This window comes from Colletotrichum acutatum (assembly GCF_030867785.1).
Source record: "Colletotrichum acutatum strain CBS 112980 chromosome Unknown BDZ83scaffold_22, whole genome shotgun sequence".
NCBI lineage: Eukaryota > Fungi > Ascomycota > Sordariomycetes > Glomerellales > Glomerellaceae > Colletotrichum > Colletotrichum acutatum.
The window spans coordinates 101,530-125,187 of NW_026849016.1; the positions used below are offsets into that span (position 1 = coordinate 101,530).

A 23,658-nucleotide genomic window follows, 5' to 3' on the forward strand; every position below is an offset into this window, starting at 1 on the left:
GCCAATTTGGTAAACAAGCATGCAAGTCAAAATGTTTCTCTGTAACCTTTTATTCCACGGCGGTCTTTGATGAGTTGCTTCTTGCAGGAAAGACCATCAATATTCGGGTCCACGTCTCTACGTCTGCGGGCTCGAGCAGATGCAACGGCAGTTCAGTGGCATGGGAGCAAGTCTTTCCTAGATCGTTGGGAGCATCCAGTGTAGGACTGTGGCAAAGAGACTTGGCAATGAGCGGCACGGCACGCAAGCTGCACAAACACGTACCCGAATAGAAGCCCCTTGCACTCACAGGCAAGCGATCGGAAGGCATTCTCGGAAGCATCAAGTCTTCATGTCGATCTAAATCCGGGCGGGAAGGATCGGGAGGTACAGTAATGGATAGCCTGAGAAGGAGGAGTGAGGTACTGGGGTCAGTTCTCTTGCTCTCCTGTCACCAGAGGATCTAGAGGCATGTAGCTGAGGATTATTTGAAAGGAGTCGTATACTAATTCTAATAAGCCCTCGAGTCTCGCTCAACCTGACCTCACTTGAGCATCCATTAATGATTTCCCCCCTTTCATCGTGGAAGAATCTGAAGGAGCTACTTGGGACTACGAGAGCGGGGAATGCTGAGCGTTCAATGAGATGCGTTCAACCCCGCAAATGGCAAAGATGAGGTAGCGTTGCAGAGGCATCCGCCGCCAAGCGTGTCACGATCTTCAGAGTCCCTTTACCTTGCCTTGGGTAGCAATGGCCGTGCCGAGCACGACTGTGCCAAGCGAGTGCTACATGCAGCTAGCTCATGAAGTGATGAGTGACATTCAGCTCCTGATGAGCATCTGCCACATTACCTAGATACTTTATGCAACAGTGGAAGTTCAATTGGAAATATTGACTGGATTAAAGAGGCAAAAACAACAGGAGCCGACCGAGGTCTGAACACCGGAGCCCAGAAATAGGCCGGAGCATCACGGACTAGTCAAGACTTCACGACATTCACCCCTCGGTCACCAGGCCCGATACTTGTTGTTAGAATGCGATGGCCATAGACTCCTTATAAGATCTGCGGAGGCGGGCCGTTGGGTATTCAGTGAATCAGGCAACGAGTGCGTATTCACCACCAGTATTCCTCGTGCATTAGGAGGACCCCGACTACTTATCGTCCACTGTATCAAGTCGCAATGAATCAGAAGAAAAGAAAAGTATAAAACACGGCATATATAGACTCACTCAAACTCAGGCAGTACATGGGAATCACTGTATTTTCAATAGAACTCACGCCAAGTCTATCCCCAACCCCCAAACCACTCTGCGCCTCCTTTGTAGAAGTTTAATGCCGCAAGAAAACATAGAGACTGAGTCCAGAATTTGGCATACCGTTTCCATTCGGACATGGCAATTCACCGATGGCGAAGACGTACCTGAGACGTTCTCAGGGTTCATCCACCGGCAACCACATCTGAATTGGGGTCTCGTCGCCGAGGACAAAGTCCCTGCTGGCGGCCGACCCTGCCCAACTCGACAATGACAGCTGACAACCGGCAGCGGTATCGTGATAAGCCTCAGCCGTTATGTATCTCTCCGAGTCGGTGGCGAGCTAGCCTACTCGGTCGTGGACCGCGTATTTCTCAAAGTAGCATTCACTGAACACGACCTCGGAATCTGGAGATTCGTCCACGTGAGGATGATTGCCACCACCAGGCCTCTCCGAGATCTGTGGATTGTCCTGCAGTGTAACGCAGTCTAGAGACTTGGCAAACACCGATAGACCCGGGCCATGGCGACGGACAATAGCTGCAAGATACGGATTGAGGAGGACGACAATGGGCAGAGCCGCATATCTTCCTTCCCGAAGGAGACAGAAGAATAGGCAAAAGGAGGATAGGACGTATCCGTCGATAAAAACGGCCCCCACCATCGGAATATAGACACCTGTACGGATAGACATGGGAGGAAGTTGCGTCAGCCTCCTAGGCTCTCCTCGTACTAGTCTATACTAGTTCTCTCTTGTGTCTCAAAGACTCCATCAAACTAACGTTGAGCACGAGCTTCGAAAGAAGACTTGATCCCCGAGATGATCCCGGCGCAGACATCCCCATCCGAATCCACCGGTTCGCCTCCCGGCCCCTCATCCCGTTGGCACCAGCACGTGTTGGCGCCAAAAGGAAACCGCAGAACGTGTTGGCGCGATGGTAAGCAAGGTATTGGTATTCCGTAAGCAAACACAAACGCCAGAGAGAAAAAGAAGAGGAGAAGAGAAGGAGTAAAACTGGGCTCTGCTGGCATGCTGGCCGTTGCTCTTCTGCAACGCTTGGAGGCGCAGCGGGAAGATGCCAGGTTCGGCACTCTTCCGAAGCTAAGAGATTCGCTGCTTCGCATAGGGTTGCGGTTGGATCCCCCCCAACCGTCCCCTCTCTCAGAGTCTTTGCGGGGCTGTTGGATGTTGGACGTTGGACTCGACGGCCCACTCAACTTCACAGATCTTTTTGAATATATCGCCGAAGTTATATGGGCGCATGGTTCGATGTCGCCACATGCGACGTTGGCACAACGTGCCAGGCTGCCAAAATAGCCCCCTTACCTTTGCGTCTCTTCCGTCCTTTGCCTCCGAGGTTAGTGAGTGACATCGTGGGCCCCCTTGGAACGTTGGAACGGTCTAGCTAAAAAAATCTAAACTTTGGTCTTCGCGGGAGAGGACCGTTGAGAAGCTTGAACGGGCCACAAACGCCGCACCTAAATCCTGATGGGAAACACAACGGCGGCGCTAGTGGCTGATGCTATTGAGCGGACACCACGGAGAAACCGCGTTTAAGACAAAAAAGAATGGCTGCCGTAACGCCGTTTCTGTGTTTGCTACCTCATGCGGTTGCGTGGCGTGGTTCCTTACGGGAGAGGCGGCAAACTATTGTTTTCTGCTCCGGCAGATTCGATCTTGTTTAGTTTGTCGGAACTCGGTTGTTGTTGATTCTCGCAGAATGGTGTGTCTGCCTTTGCCCAAAGAGGGAACAAGTCCATCCAACCATTGGAAAAAGAAGAAAAGACGACAAGAGATTTACCTGATCGATGAATGCCGTCAGTCCCCCACACTGGCACACTCGGGGCGCGTGCTATGTATGCATGTCTTAGCTGACGCTTTGTTCTTTCAACTCAAAATAGACGGCGTTCTCAACCTAGCGAGTCAAGTCAACACAGACACCACCAGATTTTCATTCGTGTTACTGTTTATACGACTCAGCGGGCGTTCATCCGTACTTAATCAGCGTAGGGCAGAGAATAACAGGTCCCATTAGCCCTTCCCGTTGATCCCAACTTCCGCCCAACGTCAAGGTGTCAAGGACACGCGACGGCCCCCATCGTCCAGTTGTCCGCCAGTGATGTAGCAACGGAACCAGCATCAGGGCCTGTGCTGCAGGAACAGAGAGAGCGAGCACGCGCAAAAGGGAATGGAGACCCGGATTGCAGGCGCGAAGGATCCAGATCAAGGGGAAATACAGGGGCTTCTTGGGTTCTCCATCGGACCTCAACTGGTCCAGTAGGGGAACATTGATCATCGGGGCCGAGGCAAACTCCACGAGTTCACAGCAGCTAGCGCCAACAGGGGGGGGGGCCAGAGTCCATACGGATACGTTGACCCGTTGATTAGGTTCCTCGCACTTGCTCGCGTTCACTTCGCTTTCACATTGAGTTTCTATGTATGTAGAGTTGAGAAGTGCAGAGTAAGCGGTTTGTGGCTGTCATCCTGTTTGTTCATCCCATTCCAGCCGCTTTGACCAGCACCCCCGGTAGTTTGCGAGATTCGAATTTCATGCAAAAGTCAATACTTCGTCAACTTTCTTCCACATCCCCTTCCAGAAGCCTGCCGCAATCGAACGACAGGTTACGCACGTCTCATTTCCCTCTTCTGACATCTAAGCCCCCCGTCTCCTTCCTTCGGCTTCGGAGGGCTCCTGGACGGTTGCCAATTCTTCTTGTCCTACGCAACAGAACCTCGTGTCGATCTCCGTAGTCAAAGCAGAAGAGCGGATGAGAAGTAAGTGCAAGGTGTGGATGGCACACAACTGCCCTGGTCCATGCCTCGCTTCAAGCCCCATGGAATCAAGGAGAGTGTGTGTGAGAGAGAGACTCTGCGAGAGAGAGAGAGAGAGAGAGAGAGAGAGAGAGAGAGAGCAAAGGCTGAAGGGGGGCTCCGCATCTACCCCGTAGCCACCACACTATCCCGGAGCATGCTGCCCAAAGGGGGATAATCCCAGCAACGAGCCCTAGGCTTGTCGTGGGAGGAGAACTCTCGACTCTCGACACACTCACGCTGCTCCTCACACACAACCCAGTCGAGAAGGGAGATTGACATCCATTATCCGCCCCCATGCCTCAAGCACCATGTTCAAGCACCAGCAACACAGCCCGCCTAGCAGGGCCAGCAAAGCTCGCCGTCGCACCGCAAACAGATCCCTGGTCGTTCATGAACTGTCTCTCGATTCTCTAATGCAGTCTGCTTCTTCCTCAATATAAAGACTCTGCATCATGGCCCTCCCACTTGATGAACTCGTCAGGAGTCTACCCTGCAGCCTAGTCGTTCTTTAATATCCCCCCTCGGGTCGGTCATCCCCTCCCGTCCTCTTCCTCAAGGCTCCAAGACTTTCCTCCGTTCCGCTCCTTTCTCTCTTCAGCCCTGTCAAGATGAAGTCCTCCGCCGTCATCGCTACGGCGACCCTGGCCGCCGCGCCCTTCGCGACCGCGGGTCTCCTCCCCAAGCGCGTCGACAATGCTACGTGCCGCTCCCTCCCCGGCGATGCCAGCTGGCCCGCCACGACGGCTTGGGATACCCTCAACACCACCGTCAGCGGCAAGCTCATCGCCACCGTGCCCATTGGCTCCGTGTGCCATGACCCCAACTACGATGAGGCTGCCTGCACGGCGTTGCAGAACTCGTGGACTCTTCCCGAGACTCAGTAAGCTCATGCTTGATCTCTCAAGTAATGCGGAATATCGTCTAACAACCCGCCCAGTTTCCCCTCCTCCTCTTCCGTGATGCAGAGCTACTTCGCCAACCAGTCCTGCGACCCCTTCACGGACCGCACGCTTCCGTGTCTGCTTGGAAACTATGTCAACTACGCTGTTGAGGTGACATCTGCCCAAGATGTTGTCGAGACCATCAACTTTGCGCGAGAGAACAACATCCGATTCCTCGTCCGCAATACCGGTCACGAGTAAGTCTGCACCATTTGCTCTTCCTACTTGGAGGACCTTTCCGCGCCATAAAGCATTCCCGCTAACGAACGGCTCAGCCATCTTGGCCGCTCAACTGGTGCCGGAGCCCTCGCGGCATGGACCCACAAGCTCAAGGAGATCACCGTGACCACTTGGTCCGACGACCTCTGGTCCGGCCCCGCAATCAAGATGGGCGCCGGCGTTCTCGGCTACGAGCTCACCGAGGCCGGCAAGACCGCCGGCCTCGTCGTCGTCGGTGGTGAATGTCCCACCGTCGGTCCCGCCGGAGGCTACATCCAGGGTGGTGGCCACTCGGCCCTCACCACAAACTTCGGTATGGCCGCCGACCAGGCGCTCGAGTTCGAGGTCGTCACCGCCGACGGCAAGATCGTCACCGCCTCCCGCACGGAGAATGCCGACCTCTTCTGGGCCCTGAGCGGCGGCGGCCCCGGAACCTTCGGCGTCGTCACCGCCGTCACCGTCCGCGCATACCCCGACGCCACCATCGGCGGCGTTGGCCTCCAGACGGCGGCCTCGTACACCACCCAGGAAAAGTGGTGGCAGATGCTCGACGCCTTCCACTCCCTCCTCCCCGGCATGACTGACCAGGGCGCCATGGTCGTCTTCCTCTACAGCAGCAGCGTCTTCGCCATCAACCCGCTCACGGCCTACAACAAGACGGCCGAGGAGGCAAAGACCATTCTCCAGCCCTTCCTCGACGTCCTCGCCAACCTCTCCATCCCCTACTCCTCCGCCGCCACAAACTACTCGAGCTACCGCGACCACTACGACAAGTGGATGGGCCCTCTCCCCTACGGCCACGTCGAGGTCGAGTCCTACAACTTTGGCTCCCGCCTCGTGCCCCGCTCCGTCCTCACCGACACCGCCGCCCGCGCGACCTACGTCTCGGCCATCCGCTACGGCGCAGACAACCACGGCGTCCTCTCCGCCGGCGTGGCCCTCAACGCCACGGCGCCCGCGGGCGTCGACAACGCCGTGAACCCGCACTTCCGCAAGGCCGCCATCCACGTGCAGTACTCGACGGCCTGGAGCAACGACCCGGCCGACTGGGAGCAGATGAAGGCGGACCAGAAGACCATGACGGAAGAAATTATCCCGCCCATCGAGGCCGCGACGCCCGGGTCCGGAAACTACGTCAACGAGGCCGACTTCAACATCCCCGACTGGAAGGAGAAGTTCTTTGGCGGCAACTATGACAAGTTGCTCACCATCAAGACCAAGTGGGATCCCTCGGGCGTATTTTACGCGCTCAAGACGGTCGGTAGCGACAAGTGGAATGTTGCTGCTGATGGCCGCATGTGCCGTGCATGATTGTCTTTTTGATGATGAGGTTTTTTTTGGAAATCAAGCGTCTAGGAGTTTTGTGAGGGTTAATGAGTACATACATATCTAATACAGACAGGGGCACCGTATAAGTGACCTCTTTTTCTGGTTCAATACCGTCTGGCTTGAGTTACGTCCATGGTGATGCGTAATTAGTGATGCGTTGAAAAGTTGAGACTCAAGATGTTCACAATCTGATCTCAATATGGGGCTATCGCAGTCTTGAGCTCAGTCTCACTCACAGCACCGAGTCTCAACGTCCACTTCGCTTACCACGAATGCCCAAACTCTAGCCTCCACTCAAGCTTCCATTCATCATCGTTATTGAGGCTGATTCTTCCCACTTTGTGATTACGTGAGGGTCGCTCATCCCCTCCCCTGTCCCCCCGCCTGTCTCTGTCAGACCCGAGATGCATAAGCACCCCCCACAACGAATCCAATAAACCACTCTTCACCTTTAGTCCGCCTTGCAAGGTGTCAGTAAGATGCGTCTCGCAGGTCGGAATGGATGGGTACGACAAGGCAACGGACACTCCACCCCTCTCCATTTCTGCCTGGCGCCAGGTGAGAAAGTCGGTATGCTTAACAGTATCGCGGCCTCCACTCCGACCTCTCCAAACTCTCGGCACCGGCAGCCTTACCAGGCGTCGTGGGGAAAGTTGAGTTTTGCTGACATGGCGATCACAGACCACAGTTGGGTATGTATCATCGGCTGGAGCGGCTCTTCACAAGACATCACCATGCAAAGTTCGTTCCCAAAGGGATTCGAGAAGGAAATAAAAGAAGCCCGGGAATCCTTCCATAGTTTTCCTCCAATCTCGAGGATTGTTACCAGCGCACTGTATCTCGGCGAAGCAACAATATATGCATGTTAACACTATATGCACATCAAAATGAACTGCAACTCATCCGCCTCTCACAATTCAAACCTGTCTTCGTCTCTCACCCGACGCCTATGTACCCGCTGTCTCGAGCCGTACGAGTCCCAGCACGTCTGTCACCAGTCTCAGAAACCCCCTGTGCCGGGAACGGCTTGATGTACGGCCAGTGATGAAGTCGGACTGAAAGGTACGATGCCGACAAATTCCTTATCGTGGTCAAGGTTGGCTAACATGTGACTAGCTGCGAACTCCGATACGATGGGGGGGGGGGGTGGAGTCGATGGGAGCGTATTTGAGGTCATTCGACAGCTAAGGAGTTCTTACTATTTTCGAGTGCAATGCTATTGCTGGACAGGCATCCCGACTGTTTAGTGTCTTGTAATAGAGATATCGTCAAGGTCTCGAGTTTTTATTATTACTCAATTTTTCTTCCTTGCTCTTTCAACTGAGCAAGGCTCAGAGTTGGATTGAGCAATGTTGAACTTGGTTTCAGGCTTCAGAGAGGGGAAGTACGTCAAGGCGCTCAAGTCGTGAAAGCTCCCCCAAAGCGTGCAAGTACCCAGGGCCGCCTTCTCATCACTCTCCGTGATTTCACGTAGCTTCAAATAGTGAGCTGTCGGTTGAGGGAGACTTTGGATTGATACTGTAAAACTCTTGGCTTCACTGGCCGGCCGTGGTATATCAAGCCTCAATAGCAAACCAAAAAGGGCCTCGGAGATCTTTGAGCAGCTGCGCAGTTTTGAAACATTGCGTTTTGGTTCAGCAGGGCTACACTCCAACATCGGAGTCGTCAATGATGTCTGTTAGGCACTCATAGGGTCTCATCATTTGGGTATTAATGTCTCATTCCGTATGTTTTTTTGTATACCGGCCCCGAAAGTCATGCTGTGTATTGTACAAGCGTAAGCCACGCAACCCAACACCGCCAGCCATGCCAACCGCCCAGAAACCAGAATAGGGGAACCGAATGCCTTGATCGTTCATTAAACAACATCCCTTACCCATCCATTCCTTTACCAGCCTTGACACCTATCAAAGCCATTGCAGTAAATCACGTTGCGAAGGGCGTCGCCATGCCCCAGTCGTAATGCGCCGTCGCGTAACGCGCGACGGCGCGTAGGAATTGAGCCTACCCAATGACCGCTGAGAGGCCAGAGAACGCCGCTGGACAGAGCGTCTCTATGACTCTTCAGTCCGACGGGGTCCACGCTGAGAGATGGAGCCGCCGCGAGGGCCGCCACGTCCTCCTCGGCCACGGCCATCGCCACGGTGTCCACGACCGCCGCGCCACTCACCACGGCCACGTCCGCGGTAGCCTCCCTCGCGATCGCCACGGCCGCGGTTGCGGCCCTGGACCTGGTGGAAGCCGTCGTTAGGGTCGGCAGCAGCGGGAGCAGGGGTCTAAGTACAGTCAGTCTCTCATTCATTCATCACAGCTCACTCAGACGTACCTCGGGCTGGACCTCGTGGTGCTCAGGCTGGTCATCGGCCCAAGACTGGGTGTTGGAAACGGCAGCGGGGGTAGCCTCGACGCCAGTCTCGGTCTCTGTAGGATCGCGGGGAACAGAAACCCATTCCTGAGAAAGCGACATGCTGTTATCGGCCGACTGGTCCCACTTCTCACCGGCAGCGTTACCGGCGCCACTACCGATGTTGGCGTTAGTGGGGGTCTCGGTGGCCGCTTCCTCGGCCTGACCGTTGGTGATGGCAACATCGCCAGCCTCGATCTCGTTCACGGTAGCGTTGGCAATGGTCGGATCGGTAACGGCTTCGGTTGCAGCGGTCTCGGTCTCGACGGGGGCAAGCTCGTCGTAAGGAGACTTGTAGGCCTTGGCAGCTGCCTTGACTTGGCCGACTAGGTACAAAAGGTCAGTATGGGGTGTCATATCAAGGTGTGAGGAGAAAGCTCACAGGTCGTCTCGAGCAGCTCGCCATTGACGCTGTACGTCTGCTCTTCGGCGCCGTCAATCAGCTTGAGCATGGTGGCGACAGCACTGTCGTCACCCGTGTAGATGGCGAGAAGTACACCCTCCAGAGCCTTGTTCTCCTCGTTGCCTTGGTCGGCATCCTCGGAGCGGCGGGCGGCAGCGAGACGAAGGAATTGTGACAGGGTGAGGAGCTTGCTGTTGATACTCTTGCTAGAATCACCCTCCTGCTGGGCCTGCTGAGCCTTCACCTCGGCGACGGCAGCGGCCTTCTCCTTCTCCAGCTTCTCGGCAAAGGACTTTTCCAGCTCTGCCTTCTCAGCAGTAGCACGAGTGCGATACTCCTGGTCGATCTTCTTGTACTGGGCCATCTGCTCCTCGTACTGTGAGATCTGGGCCTGCAGGGCAGGTTTCTTGAGGTACTGCGCCTTCTGGTCGGCATTGATAATGCGAGCAGCGACGAGGTCGTCGAGGGACTTGCCAGCGTTCTCGGCAATCAGGTTGTCGATCTTTGAGGCATTGGTCTGGTGGGCGGGAAGTTAGCTGATGAACCTTGCCACAGAGAGGGGTAAAAAGTAAAGGTATGAGGTAGGCACGGACAAGCTTCTTGGTGGTGTTGCGAATGTTCCTACGGAGCGCGATTAGCATTCGAACAATGAGGGAAGCTCCAATCGTTGATTTCCACCCACTTCTGGATCTCGCGAATGTAGGCAGTCTCGCCGGACTCATCGGAGGCGTCAGCCTTCTCGGGGGCAGGAGAGGCAGTAGGAGCAGGGGACTCAGTGCGCTCGGCGGCCTTGGCCTTCTTCTTCTTGGCTGACTTGGATTCGGCTGAGACCGCGGGGTTCTGAACGGGAGAGGCGGCCATGTTGAAGCTTGTGAGAGGAGCGCAGTCAACAGGGTCGAGGTCGCGTGTGCGTGGGTGGGAATTTTCTAGAGGTGGTGGTGGCCAGCTACGGGCAGAGAGCGCGCAGGTGAGAGGCAAGTAAACAAACTTGTGTAAAGCGAGGTAAGGTGGGATGTACAATCGTAGGAGGAAGGTCCTAGGATCGAAGAAAGATACTCAGAGGAGAGGGCTTGTGATGGGAAAAGGTGAAGTTATTGTGAAGAGGTGGATGTGCAGGTTTTGGACGGGATCAAATTTGGAGGTTCACGGAAGATGACACTCCAGCTCGTAGACGGCAGGCACGTAGCTCGGGGCCAGAGTGCAGCTCACCTCAGTGGAGGGGACACTGTCGGCCGGGAGAAGCTGAGGTCCCGGGTCCAGTACCTTTTCGGTGGGGGGTTTTCAGGCGTTCAGGCGGTGATCCAACCTGGGAGTGGGCTCCCAGGAGCTGAGGAGCCGGAACGATCCCTGCCGCCAGGCTGCTTTTCCCCTTAGGTTCTCCTTACCTTCCCCTAAACACCCCTGCCTCCACTCCTCCCCGCCGCCGCCGGGGTTCTAGAACTGGTCAGAAGAAAAGGTACATTCACTTGTACTGAGATGGGTACGGTAGGCCCACGGAACATTTAGGTTGGAGGCGCCTCAGGTCTTCAAGACTACATGTTTCGGTTCCAATGGTTGGCATGTTTTATCTGTCATGTTTCTCGCCTACATACTGTCCTGGCAACCACAGTATAGCTAAGTACTCTGAGGCTTTGTTACAAAAGTAACCAATTCATCGTACTACACCGCGCGGCACCATCTTCTTCGGTGCTTTACTACTGGCCTTCCCTGTTCGGATGACGTATCAGACAGGGCATATCAGCCTTGTCTAGGACTAGCCGGCGCTCTTTCACGGGAATTACCGATGGATATAAGGTAATCTGTACGGAGTACTCATGCGCAAGACTCCCGTAGTGAGTAGGTCGCGAGCATCATCACCCGCACCCATCAATGGCAGGAATTCATCCATGGAAACACGCCACGTCGCCATTGATCAGGGTGTCGTGGTCATCCAAACGTTGACGAGGCTCAGCCCGATGCTGTTCAGATGAAGGAGCCACTGAACACCCGCGACCTGCTCCTCCAGCCATTGCGTGCCGACCCGATATTTGAGACGGTGGCTAGCATGAGGCGAGCCTCTGTTCTGTCGCAGACCAACGCCCAAGCCTCGGGCTCGATTCCATCTTTTGCATAGCCCTTCTACACCGGGTATGATATGTTGTTGCTGGTTGCCATGTAACAACATTGGGGTCGCGTTGAGGTGTATCCGACCATGATGATGGCATCGACGGCCTCGGGTCGCGAGGTAGCGTGTATTGTGTAAGTCTAGAATGATTTCTCGAGTTTCGATATCGATGAATCGGAACATCAACCTCGGAACTTGGTGAGAGTGTCCTGCAAAATCTACTGTTAGCCTCCCCATGCAATCAGAGTTGCTGTTAGTATGGTTGCGCGACGTACCGAGGTCACCTTCTTGACACTTCGGGCTGTGATGCCTCTTTCGCCAGACTTCTTCGACTCAATAGCGGCCTCTTTGACTAGTCTAGTAAGAAGTCAGTATCTAGATGTGCCAATGTTCGAGTCAACAACCTACGTCTGCATGAACAGGACGTAGTCGAGGTAGATCTGAAAACTAGTCAGCAGGGCGTGCAAAGCCGCGTCGGTAAGCGACTCACCATAACGTCCACATTCTTGCTCAAGTTGCAGTTCGAGTGCGCTTTGATGATTTTTTTGACAGTGCCGCGGGGGTATGCCTTCTGACCGGGTGCCATCGCGAATTGTTGTAGAATGTGTACCGCGGCGAGAACCAAATGTAGTTGAGATTGAAGTCGACGGAAGGATTGAGGTGTCGCGTGCAAGCTGTCGGGGCTCGGTGTGGTGTTCCGGTGTGGGGGAGCCTAGAGCTTTTGTTTTGTTTGGCACGACCTTGAATGAACGTCCCCGAGAGTCGAGAGTGGGGCAGTGCATGACCCCTCCGCACTGTGGCGCGTCACTGTGACCCTCCTTCTGAGCTTTTTGGGAGCTGCGGCGTTGAAGCTGTCACCGACACCATCGTCAAGCACCACACCACGTAACACGTTGCACCACACACCTCCACAATGTTGTCACGGCGCATGGTATGATGAACGCTGTATTGTATGGCTCACTGTCCGTACTAACGCCATATCTGCAGCTCACCAAGGCGGACGAGGAGTCCGTCGGCGACGAGGTCGAAGTTAGGAGAGAGGACCAAGACAAGATCAACAAGTTCAGTCGTCTGCACCAGCGCGAACTCATAATCGAGGAAGAACTCAAGAATAAGAGCGTTAGTTGCACCTTCATACAACCGCCTACGAGCAACACCATCTAATGCCTGCTTGTTGTTGCAGAAAGAAAAGGAAGAGCTCGAGGATCTCAGCACAGAATTGGAGCTTGCCGACGAAGACGAAACAGTACCGTACGCACCCACGAAGGACCCTCGATGATGCACCGAAAGACCATACTAACAATCGGCTACAGATACAAGATTGGCGACGCTTACTTCCACGTATCGCAGCCTCAAGCAATAGAGATGCTCGAGCAGGCGTCGACCAAGATCGAGGAGGATGTCGAGGGGCTAGAATCGAAGCTGGAAACGATCAAGGAGGATATGAACCAACTGAAGGTCGAGCTGTACGCCAGATTCGGAAAGAGTATCAACCTCGAGACATGAAGAAATACAATCGAGCACAAAATACAACATTCGTCACAAATCGCATCGCCGTTTCGGGTCGCGTACCCTGATAGGAACTCCGGTCAATACCTTAAGGTATCAAATCGTAGCCAATGGATTCTGAGGGGGAACGTTGTTCCGTCGTTGCGGAAGTTGGTGCGACTCGAAGGGATCTGATAAGAGTACCTCCCTTACCTAGACGCTTTCGGCCGACTCAAAGTCCCTCCCGCGGTGGGTGTGCACCTCAGTCTTTGGACAACGCACACCTAGGTCCATCCTGAGACGCAGCGGCGCATTCCACTAGCGGTGGCGTCTTTTACCGGTGACGGCATCGTTGTCGCTACCTGATGAGTCGTGACGAAGCGCGGCAGTCGATGGCGCTATCGCAAACTCAAATGACCTCTGTGGAGGGGGGGCAACAAGGGCAGCACCGGGGATGCGGCGGGAAAGCACATCGCCGCGCCGCGGCCGGTTAAGCGGCGTTCAAAAACCAAGTGGGTCTTGCGGTTCGGCTCCGATGAGTCCATGACAAACCAATGGCGAGACACGCCTTTTCTCTTCGTCTACCGGTACCTACCTAGGTAGCTTGCTGTTTCCCCCCTCCCCTCATCAGCCGTGAACGGGGATAAGGCCTCGTCTCTTGTCTCTTACACCCGGCCACTCAGGAATGCTTCTCGGTTGCTAAATTATGAAAAAAGATGGTGGGAACGACGACTAGACCGGCTCGGTCCACAAGGGTGATCGGCCACATGCAGCATGCAGTCACCGATTTTCGGGCATCTGTGGTTTTGGGGCCATTATTCTTTGGCCCATTATTCATCCATTTCCGTATTTGACGGCCACCCTCACCCACACCTCCCACACTTTGCTCTCTCCTCGTGTCTTCTGAGATGGAACCCAACGCAGAAACATAATAAGTGTGTGTGCTAGTACGCTGCTCACGGTTCGCCATGCCCGCCCACAGCGAATCCGCAGAAGATGCTACAGATAATCTGCCATATTTGCAGCGTGAGCATCCCCATGAACCATACGTTTTGTGACCAAAGTGTAACACTTCATAGGCAATCGATCCTCTCTATCAGAGACGGTGAGGCGGATCGATGAAGATGAGGCACGCCAAAGGTATGAAGCTCGTGCCGAAGAGCAGGGTCTGGACGAAAAGAAGATGGCCAGCCCCAACTCATCAAGCGACGAAGATGAGCCCACGATAATATCTTGGGATGACGGTGACCCAGAGAACCCGTACAACTGGTCACACGTATGTTGTTCCAACCTCATATCTACAAAACCGGTCACTAACCAGCTGTAGACCAAAAAGTTCTTGATCCTCTGCTTAACCATGATGCAAGTCATCAACAGCACAATGGGCTCGGCCCTCCCGTCCAACGCCATCCCCTTCATCACCGCCGAATGGGGCATTACAAACGAGCAACAACAGGTCTTGCCCATCTCCGTGTTTCTCATCGGCTACGTTTTTGGACCCGTAGTCTGGGCACCTCTCAGCGAGCATCTCGGTCGAAGGATGTTGACAATAATCACCTTTGTCATGTTCACCATCTGGACCATGGCTTGCGCCCTCGCACCCAACTGGCCTTCATTTCTATTCTTCCGCTTGTTCACTGGCGTCTTTGCCAGCTCACCTATCGCTATCGTGGCCGGTATCCTCGCAGATATATACGGTGACACCGAGACCCGCGGCCGTGCCATGACAGCCTTCATGGTCGTGAGTCCATCCAGACACATTTCCGGATTTTCGCTCCCTTGATGTGTTGCTAAAACCTCCTAGACAACCACCTTTGGCCCCCTCTTCGCCCCCATCGTTTCTGGTTTCTGCTCCACGACAATAGGTTGGCGCTGGTCCTTCTGGGTGGCCCTCATCTACGCCGGCATAACCCTCATCCCGATCCTCCTCCTCCCCGAGACCTACGCGCCCGTCCTGCTCCTTCGACGAGCACGAAAGATCCGCAAACTAGACCCCTCCGCCGCCGTCATCGCGCCCCGCGAGATGGAGAGCACAGACTTCAAGCACATCGCAACCGTCGTCCTCACCCGCCCCGTACGCATGATCATCTTCGAACCCATCGTCAGCTGCACGTGCGCCTATCTGGCCCTAGTCTATACAATCTTCTACATGTCCTTTCAGGCCTTCCCCATCATCTTCCAGAAGCTCTACGGTCTCTCACCGGGTGTGGCTGGCCTGGCCTATCTCCCTATAGGCGCCGGCGCCCTGCTGGTGGTGCCCATCTTCATCGGCTGGGAGCAAGGCCATCTCCGCGCGCAACGCAATGGTTACGCATGGGCCAAGCGCGAAGAGTTCCGCCGTCTCCCTTTCGCCTGCGTCGGTGGACCGCTGTTCTTCATCTCCTTGTTCTGGCTGGGCTGGTCTTCCAGAGAAGGCGTCAGCTTCGTCGCGCCCATGTTGGCGGGGATCCCGTTCGGGATGGGCTTCATGCTCATCTTCATCGCCCTGCTTAACTATCTCACCGACGCCTACGAGATTTTTGCTGCCAGCGCCAACGCGGCTGCCTCGACTAGTCGGTCTCTGCTCGCTGTCGTGCTGCCGCTGGCGACGACGCGCATGTTTAATAAGCTCGGCATTGCTGGTGCTTGTAGCTTGCTTGGCGGGTTCGGTGCTATTATGTGCATCATCCCCTTCATCTTTATCTGGAAGGGTGAGCAGATTCGGGCGGGATCGCGGTTTTGTATTGCGCTTAGGGAGAGGAAGGCGGAGATGCAGAGAAAGGTTGAGGAGCAGAAGCAAAGGGAAGAGGCGAGGAGGGTCAGGTTGAGGGATAGTCCTGGGGCCCGGAAAGAGGAGGTTTAAGTGGTGTTACGAATGAATGCCCGAGGACTGTCGATTCAGCGAATCCAGAGACCAATCATCTACCGAAAGAGAGACGGAAATGATGGCAATAACGAGTGGCTACAAGAGGAATGTCGATGGCATCGACTGAGTAGCAAAGAGGTACAACCTCTGGGCAAGAAGTTGAGTACGGCCATGTGATTACGAAGTCACCTGTTCTCAGAGCATAGATACGTATATCTTGCTTCTATGGTGTATAGGGAGAAAAGGCATGCCTGACGGAGCATAGGCACAACACGACCTGACCCTTTCCTGGGACAGGAGGCAAGTTGAACATAGCATTAATGCAGATCAACTAAAAGTATAATCTATAACACATAATACAAATTGCGTCATACCCTGAAGACGCCGCCTCTCGTTAGCTTTCTGCGGTGATCGGGAATTAGATGTTATATCCTGTGGAACACAAGATTACATCTTATGGAGGCATTTACCTCCTACCGACGGAGCTTCTCCGAGACTCAATGTTGTCTTCGTCATTGCCTTCCGATGTCCTTTTTTCTAGGGTTATCTCACTGAGATGCAGCGTGATGGCTGAACCTACGGGCTTTTATCCCATATATTGTACCAACTACAGAGCGTCACACAGCAAAATCGGTCTCTTTTCGGTGTTGCAAAATATTCCAGGGCGACCTTCTTGTATTAAAAATCAAATGGTCGATGCATTGACACCTCTCGATGGTGGATGAGTTCAGCGCACTCTACATAGGGGCTTCAAAACTGGACATGTTCAGAGGTCCCAGCCATAAGTCGCGGATGTGCAAATTTCGCAACAACTCTCTCTTCGGCTGATTCAAAAGTCTTGTAAGTACAGAGGCGGGCTTCGCATTTGGCCATGCCATTGACATCCGCTACCAGCGAGGAGTTTTCCTCTGTATCAAGAATCGGGCCCTTTCGGCCAAGTGCCATATACTTTGGGTAAGAGCTATAGGATTGCGCCTAACAACCCTTGAGGGGAAGATCTCCCACAAGATCACACTGCGACGATTTGCATGTATTGATCAACATAAAACTTCAATATTTGGCTGATTAGGTTACCATCAACAGGATTTGGCTCGCCATTTCATTGGGAACCATTGATCTGTCCGCCGGGAAGCTATAGAGAATAGGAGACACCTATGCAGACCGGGTAGACGCGCTTACAGCCCTCGTAACGATCAATGGGGACCCTCCAGCTGGGGCACCGGCTTATGAAAAGACCACCTCAGCAAATTAGTTCATCTTGCGGTTTGTGGCTTGGTTGAATAGGGACTCGTGTGCCCAGTGACGAGCCCCAGGGCTGTTTTCGCGCTACTAAAAAAGCCTTTATAAAGCGCCCCGGTCAACCCAATTATCTGTCTTCTGGTCAACGAAAGCGTGGGTGGAAGGCTGAGTGGTAGCTCGGATCGAAGCTAGATACTTGAGTCTGGCCAAAATCCGTGAACAGATGGGCATATGGCCATGTTGTACGTGGAAGGAAATGCAGAGAAGCTCGAAGCTGCCCTTCAGTCAAGTCAGCTACCATAGGGGCTGTCAGTAGATCCCAGCTATCCATATTGACATATTCTCAAGCGTATAAACGTCTGAGAGGGGGAAAGGCTGTGACTCAAAAGCGAGCATGTCAAATTAAGAGGTCACGTTTAGGGGAGCTCGGAAAACATGCCAACAGACGTCACCGAGCTGCTCTGTCACCCGATGAGAACAGGGGCCTTGGGAAGACTACCAGCGACCGCCTGACATTCTTCGCTCATTACACTGATGAATGTTTTTATCTAGTCTCTAATCAAGTCAGGGAATCATTTTGGCAACTCAACAGCAGGCAGAATGCCACTCCGCGAAGGGGAGGCACGCACTTGGGAGGCGTCCTTCGTCACATCAGCGCTTAGGACGTGCGCCTATTCGGGCCAGCCTTGACACTGTCAATAATGACCTAGCCAAGTGGTGATTATAGACTATCCAAATTGGAATGGAAGCTTAGAACCTGCTTCAGGGTCTCTCTTTACACTTATCGAGGTTGTGCTGCTGGTAAGAAAGTTGGTCTGCTAGGTCGCTTTCAAACATTCGACTTCTTCTCGCTAACAGGACTATAGGCTTAGCACTCTGTATAAAAACAGCTTTTCCTTTCTATCTCAGAGTGATTTACCAGTTGTGGTATACGGTGAGAAATTCCCCTGTTCCACTCCGAATTAGACGTTGCGCAGTCCACCAGAACAGCCATTATCATGGCGGATGGAGGTAAGCTTAGTAGCCCGGGGCCAGTCAACCGCTTCCAACTCTCACAGCACAGCTGTCCTAACCCCACCTCACCATCACCGGATGATTCCTCAGCAGTAATCGGCCGACGTGGCTGAAGTTTGCTTACCGACGCGCCGGTAGGATAGGAAATTGTCTTGAGAAGGGTATAGGGTAAGTAGAATTTCCGTGGCGAGAACTTCAGCGACAAGTATTTAATTTGGCGGCCGCGATCGAAACAAGACTGAATACGACAACAAATCATGTTGAAAGTCATCAATTGTATAACCGCTACAGCGAATCAAAAAGTCTGGCAAAGGGGTTGTTCCCAAACCCGACGACGAAGGATTCGTTTCAATATCATGAATAGCAGATCTTCCAAAGGAGACAATTCAGCCGTCCGTCCGGCACCGCGAACTCCCTCTCGGCGAATTCATCGACCGTATCATATGGAGACTTGATGTGACGGTCGCGAATACTGCAATCCTCGCCCCGCGAGCCACATTGTGCAGTCCATGTCGAAGCATACTACGCATCATAACCCAAGGAAGGAGACAGTCGTGGCATCGGCAGGTTTCCCGGAAGCGGATTCAGTCTTTGGTAGTATGCGCAGCTCAGGTCTTCGTCTCCGGAATCTTTAGACAGGACGTGTGACCAGTGGGTTTCACCTCTACGATACATCACCATCGGCCGTTGCCATGTGTCTGTTCCGCCGTAAGATAGAGAGCCACAGAAATCTGCGCCATGTTTAGAGCGAGACGTCGTATGGGCCGTTCTTGTCTCGTCTTGAAGAGCTTGGTACGCGGAGGTGAGTGGGCAAGAAATTTACCAAGACTCATAAATTACCAAGAGCTCTCTTAGGCATCAGAAACGCTTCACAACACTTAACCACGGCCCAGGATGCCAATAGGATGAAAAGAGCGATAGGAGGGCCCCTGAACAACTTGTTCCTTGAAATGATTGCTTACTCGGTGACGTTTATAGCTGATGTGCCATCTCAAAATCTCAATTGGCAAACTTGTGAGAGGAGGAGGAGGAGCTTGCTGCACAAGCCAGGTCTGGAAACGATTTAACGAAGTTGTGGAGAGCGGAGCGCCACGAGCGATGCAGTCCAAGTGCATAAACATCAAGGACACGGAATTTACAAGTCATCGAACAGCAATAAAGTCTCACAAACTCAAGTCGCACCCTACGTTCATCTCAAGTTTCACTCGAAGTCGAAAGAAAGTTGAGATAAACTTCCCGTCTCGTTTCAGCAGGCCGCAGCATAGGATGGCACAAGGAGTGGGTAAACGAAAACCGTCTCATCATTTTTCAGACCAGGGGGTAAGTGTGTGTCAGAGACCAAACAAAGTCGCACCAAACCTCATCCCCATTTGACTGTTCTCGTCGAGTATATATGTACAAAGTAGAAGTGAAGCGTTTTCTGGATTTTTCTTTGAGAAACAATAGAAAATAATCTTTGTTTGGTCCCCAACGACCCGCTACGCGAATGCAATGATGCCCGTGTTGATCTTTCCCATAAAAAAACATACAGAAATGCTTTGGACCACCAGACAAGCAAAAAGACAACCCTTCCCATGGACTCGCCATACTAAAAGGTTGTCCGCCCTTTTTCTTCCCCATCTAGACAAAAAGAACACCACACCAAAAAAGCAGGCAGGACCGAAGAATAAAGTGCGAGTTGTTTGTATTTTCCCACCCCGGCTTTGTGTTGTTTTGTACAAAAACTTCGCTTTATTTTCACCCCAAGAAGTGTATACAAGACAAAAAAGTGTAAGAAGGATAAGAATGTGTTTGTTCATGAATCATAGATTCTTCTCATAACCAAATATAGCTTGACATGCGGGGGGGAAATCAAATCTACATCAAACACTTAGAAGAGCTTGTTGGAGCGCTTGTAGTAGCCGGTAGGCTTAGCGGCGCCGGAGGCGGTGCCGTTGGTGGGGTAGGGGGCAACAGTGACGGTGGTGGAAAGGGTGACAACGTCCTCATCGGCGGGGCAGTCATCCTCCTCGTCGTCCTCGCCGTCAGCACCGACATCACCGGTGGTGACGGGGGCCTCGGCGGAAGCGGTCTTGCTGGCGCTGGCGGAGGGGGTGGCAGCGGGGGCAGAGCCACCGATGGTAACGTAGACGGTGGAGGCGGGGATGGTGACGGTCACAGCGGAGGGGCAAGCGCACTGGCCGTCAGCACCGAGGGTACCGCTGGGAGAAGCAGACTCGGCGGTCTGGCCGGGGCGCTTGATGGTAACGGTGCGGGTGCCGGTGGAGGTGGCAGTGGTGGTGGTAGTGGGCTCCTCGCCGGCGCCGGTAGCAGAGCCAGTGGGCTTGGTAACGACGATGGTGGACTCAATGGTGGTGGGGATGGCGGTGGTGACGACGGAAGCGGTGGAGCCCTTGCCGACGGTCATGGTAAGGGTCTTGGTAGAGATGATCTCGGTGACGGTGGTCTCGACATCGCCATCCTCAGCGGGGCAGTCATCATCCTCCTCCTCATCGTCGCCGCCAGCTGTAGGGGGGCTGGTGACGGTAGGGTCCTGAGCAGAGTTGGTGACACCAGCGGTGGACAGGGGGATGGAGGGAGCGGCGGTAGGGGTGGTGATGACGGGAGCGGTGCGGGTAGAGCCCTGGAGACCGCCGGTAGAGTGCTGCTGAACCAGAGACTTGGAAAGGCTGGCAGCCTCGGTGACGGGGCAGACAACCTCGGTCAAGACAACGGTGTTGGTGACAACGTAGGTAGAGAGGTCAGAGGCGGAGAGGGTAGCGCTGCGGGCAGGGCAGTTGGTGATGGTAGGGGCGCAAGAGGTGACGGTGGCAACCTCGGTGACCTCGACGGTGAGAGTGGTGTAGCCGGCGGGAGCGGTGGTGTTGTCGCGGCGCCAGTGGAAGTGGCGGGGCTGGTAAGCGGAAGCGCTGGCGAGGGAGGCCATGAGGCCAACGGCGGCGATGGAGGACTTCATTTTGATAGTTGTGTATGGATTGTTTCCAACGACTCTTTAGATATCTCCACGAGGGTAGACGGTTTTGCTTGTTCGGATCGGGGATCGTAAAAGGGGCGAAAGATCAATTTCGCGGGGATGTTTCTCAAAGGTGTTGGCTGCAAGACACAGTTTGCGCAAATGAACGAATGGTATACTCGATAGAGAGCGTGGGTGAGGCTGAATGAATGGAATGTGTCCGAAGACTGACAACGAAAGACTGTGCGGTGGAGAGAGAAAGGTAGGAAGAGTAGGTGGAAGAGAGGAAGGGCGAGATGATATTTAGAAGGGGAGAGGGAGGTCAGAGTCCTTTTAGGCCGTGGAGCCCATGGTGGATGTACATGGGCATGGGAGCATGGGGGGTGGAAGGGGAGGGGAGCCTGGAGGGAAGTGGACTTGTGGATGGGATCGAAATCCTCAAGGCTCGAGGAGGAGGGTGGACTTTGATGGAGGGGGGTGGCCCCGGGTGGGAGCCACATTAGAGCGTGGGCCCTTCATCTTGGAGGGTGATGGTCCATCATCCATGGAGTATGAGAGAGTCTAGTCTCTACTCCTTGGGTAGACCGTAGAGATGCCATGGACATTTGGGATTGCAGGTCCTGGGCCCGGCCGAGACCCGTTGCGCTTGCAAGGCAGGCCCAGGTTGCCAGCACAGCGAGGGAACTTTCCCACTTACACTACAAAGTACTCCATACACAGAGCAGAGACGAGAGAGTGAGAGAGCGAAAGAGGCAGCAAGGAACTTTGTCGCGGTTCGACGGCGTAGGCGCATCGCACCGCATTAGGGGTGGACCGACTGGGGCCAAACGCTTCCTTGGCCCGCATAGGATGACATGGATGCCAAGGAAGTGTACCTGACATGGTGAACCGTCTGTGAGGGTGAGAAGGAGATGGCAGGACGCGCGAGACTAGTCCGGCACCAAGCAAGAGAAGGGCACTCCGTAGAGTAAGGGTGAGAGAGACAAGATGGTGGGAGGCTGGTACCTCGGGCTGCTGTGAGTGAGTGAGTAAGGAAGCGCAAAGTGAGTGAGTGGGCGAGTAAAGGTGAGAGTCAGAGTGAGTGAGGGTGTGTGTGAGTGTGTGTCGTTGGGAGGAGGCACGGAGTGGAGTGGAGAACCACGGATGTGGTGGGAAAAAAAAAAAAAAAAGGATGACGGTGCCGGGGTGTTCCTCAAGGACCCTTGCTCGATGATCCAGGGGGTAAGAAGAACCGCTTCCCACCTTAGGAAGCTGGGCTAAGGCAGAGGCGAACCAGCGGCCACCGCACCGCTTGCCGCACAGCCCTCGACTTTTGCATGGGGGCAAGAGATGAAGTCGCCTTTATTTTTCGTCTTCCATCTCGAGGAGTCAAGCGTCAAACCCACAGACGGAGTCCTCTTCATTAAAAGACAGGAGTGAGATGACCCCACCTGCGCCGGTGACGACGGCAGTCCAGGTGGCATTCGACGACGACGACGGCGGCAATCATGGATATGTGAGGGAATATGAGCGGTAGCAGTGATGGATGACCTGGGTATTGAGTTGTAGTCGAGAAAGTCAGTGTTGAACAGTACAATGACGGGAACAGTAGTGATGCTCGACTGAAGTGTAAGTGAGGAAGTGTAAAAGTAAGGTGAGGTGAGGTAGGTAGAGAAGACAGACCGTTGATGTTGACTCCTTTTTCGACCTTGTTTTTTCAAAGAGGCTTGAGAGATACGTACCGCTGGACGTTGTGTTTCCCCTTTGCCCAAACAGGAAAAGTCCTGAAGTGGTGCCTCCTACCCTACCACCTGTCAGCGCGTCGTTGCTATGCTCTCGCCGTGCGCGCCTGCCTATTGTCTTGGAATTGCCAGTTGTCAGCGCACTTCTTGGTTAGCTTACCCCTGTCGGACCAACCCCTGCCATCCCGCTCCTCATATGCAGGTACCGCCAAACATGAGACACAAGCGTGGCCAATCGTTGGGATCCACACCATCCACATCAGCCAGAATCCCAGTCAAGATCGCGGCCACAGGCGCCCCGTCATCCCTGACTCCTTCCATGAGTCCCTGTCCAGGATGCGAGGGTCCCTGCGATAAGCTGCCTTGCTGATCAATTTAATGAAAGATGTGATTGTGGACTGTATGGTCCCATACCTACGGAGCTGGATCTGTCGGCTGTATGTATGGACAATTGGATATTACTCTGTATGCTGTGCTCCGTATTCCTACGTACCTATCAGCTGAGAAGAAGCATCAGGGAGCATACATTTACTCCCACTTGTTTGCTGCCCGGAGCTGTACTGAAGCTTCTGCCATTGCCATCTGTACAGCTTCTTTGCAGATGCCAGCAGACTACGGCAGTCTTCCGTACAAAAGTGGTCCAGCCCTCTCACCACTGTCACCAGTAACCAACTTCTAGATCTCTTGCGGACCCAGTCGATGGAGAGCGTACCCGTAGAGAGATTGATTGCTTCTTGATCATCGATCCCGCGCGCGGGCTGCTCCTTCTTCTTAACTTCTTGCATCATGCCGGCCCCCATTCTCAGACCTCAACGTCTATCCGTACACAGTATCCCGGAGGGCTAAATTTGCTTTTTATTGAGAGACCATAAAAACGGTGGAGATGGCCTGTTGGCTGTTGCCGCTGTCCCGTCCGTGGTGCCCAACCACAGACATTGTGCCCTCCTGCG

The 23,658-nt window shown here is 54.0% G+C and overlaps 7 protein-coding genes across 7 annotated transcripts; 4 read left to right on the plus strand and 3 right to left on the minus strand.

Annotated features, from left to right (window-relative positions):
- Nucleotides 1-1,995: 1,995 nt before the first annotated feature.
- On the minus strand, nucleotides 1,996-2,313 carry BDZ83DRAFT_611717 (uncharacterized protein). The gene has a single exon (XM_060507677.1). The coding sequence runs from the start codon at nucleotides 2,263-2,265 to the stop codon at nucleotides 2,011-2,013; it is 255 nt and encodes an 84-aa protein (XP_060367744.1). The 5' UTR covers nucleotides 2,266-2,313; the 3' UTR covers nucleotides 1,996-2,010.
- Nucleotides 2,314-4,656: 2,343 nt separating this feature from the next.
- Nucleotides 4,657-6,519, plus strand: BDZ83DRAFT_749750 (FAD binding domain-containing protein; the record flags this gene model as incomplete). Its single annotated transcript, XM_060513809.1, has 3 exons — nucleotides 4,657-4,928; nucleotides 4,986-5,186; nucleotides 5,265-6,519. 3 exons carry the CDS (start codon nucleotides 4,657-4,659, stop codon nucleotides 6,517-6,519), a joined length of 1,728 nt encoding a protein of 575 aa, XP_060367745.1.
- A 1,731-nt stretch (nucleotides 6,520-8,250) lies between these two features.
- On the minus strand, nucleotides 8,251-10,549 carry BDZ83DRAFT_611735 (uncharacterized protein). The gene is made up of 5 exons (XM_060507678.1): nucleotides 10,027-10,549; nucleotides 9,938-9,965; nucleotides 9,324-9,861; nucleotides 8,864-9,267; nucleotides 8,251-8,813 (listed from the first exon to the last, which is right to left on the minus strand). Exons 1-5 carry the CDS (start codon nucleotides 10,203-10,205, stop codon nucleotides 8,592-8,594), a joined length of 1,371 nt encoding a protein of 456 aa, XP_060367746.1. The 5' UTR covers nucleotides 10,206-10,549; the 3' UTR covers nucleotides 8,251-8,591.
- A 1,081-nt stretch (nucleotides 10,550-11,630) lies between these two features.
- On the minus strand, nucleotides 11,631-12,034 carry BDZ83DRAFT_749752 (uncharacterized protein; the record flags this gene model as incomplete). Its single annotated transcript, XM_060513810.1, has 4 exons — nucleotides 11,631-11,657; nucleotides 11,724-11,805; nucleotides 11,857-11,888; nucleotides 11,939-12,034. The coding sequence occupies 4 exons, from the start codon at nucleotides 12,032-12,034 to the stop codon at nucleotides 11,631-11,633; spliced, it is 237 nt and encodes a 78-aa protein (XP_060367747.1).
- A 327-nt stretch (nucleotides 12,035-12,361) lies between these two features.
- On the plus strand, nucleotides 12,362-12,954 carry BDZ83DRAFT_749753 (Prefoldin subunit-domain-containing protein; the record flags this gene model as incomplete). Its single annotated transcript, XM_060513811.1, has 4 exons — nucleotides 12,362-12,379; nucleotides 12,436-12,567; nucleotides 12,632-12,699; nucleotides 12,762-12,954. The coding sequence occupies 4 exons, from the start codon at nucleotides 12,362-12,364 to the stop codon at nucleotides 12,952-12,954; spliced, it is 411 nt and encodes a 136-aa protein (XP_060367748.1).
- Nucleotides 12,955-13,429: 475 nt separating this feature from the next.
- Nucleotides 13,430-15,943, plus strand: BDZ83DRAFT_186482 (major facilitator superfamily transporter). Its single transcript, XM_060501556.1, has 4 exons — nucleotides 13,430-13,962; nucleotides 14,016-14,212; nucleotides 14,264-14,677; nucleotides 14,741-15,943. The coding sequence occupies exons 1-4, from the start codon at nucleotides 13,905-13,907 to the stop codon at nucleotides 15,776-15,778; spliced, it is 1,707 nt and encodes a 568-aa protein (XP_060367749.1). The 5' UTR covers nucleotides 13,430-13,904; the 3' UTR covers nucleotides 15,779-15,943.
- Nucleotides 15,944-19,762: 3,819 nt separating this feature from the next.
- BDZ83DRAFT_186535 (uncharacterized protein) lies at nucleotides 19,763-21,332 on the plus strand. Its single transcript, XM_060501557.1, has one exon. The coding sequence runs from the start codon at nucleotides 19,872-19,874 to the stop codon at nucleotides 21,078-21,080; it is 1,209 nt and encodes a 402-aa protein (XP_060367750.1). The 5' UTR covers nucleotides 19,763-19,871; the 3' UTR covers nucleotides 21,081-21,332.
- The last annotated feature ends 2,326 nt before the right edge of the window (nucleotides 21,333-23,658 follow it).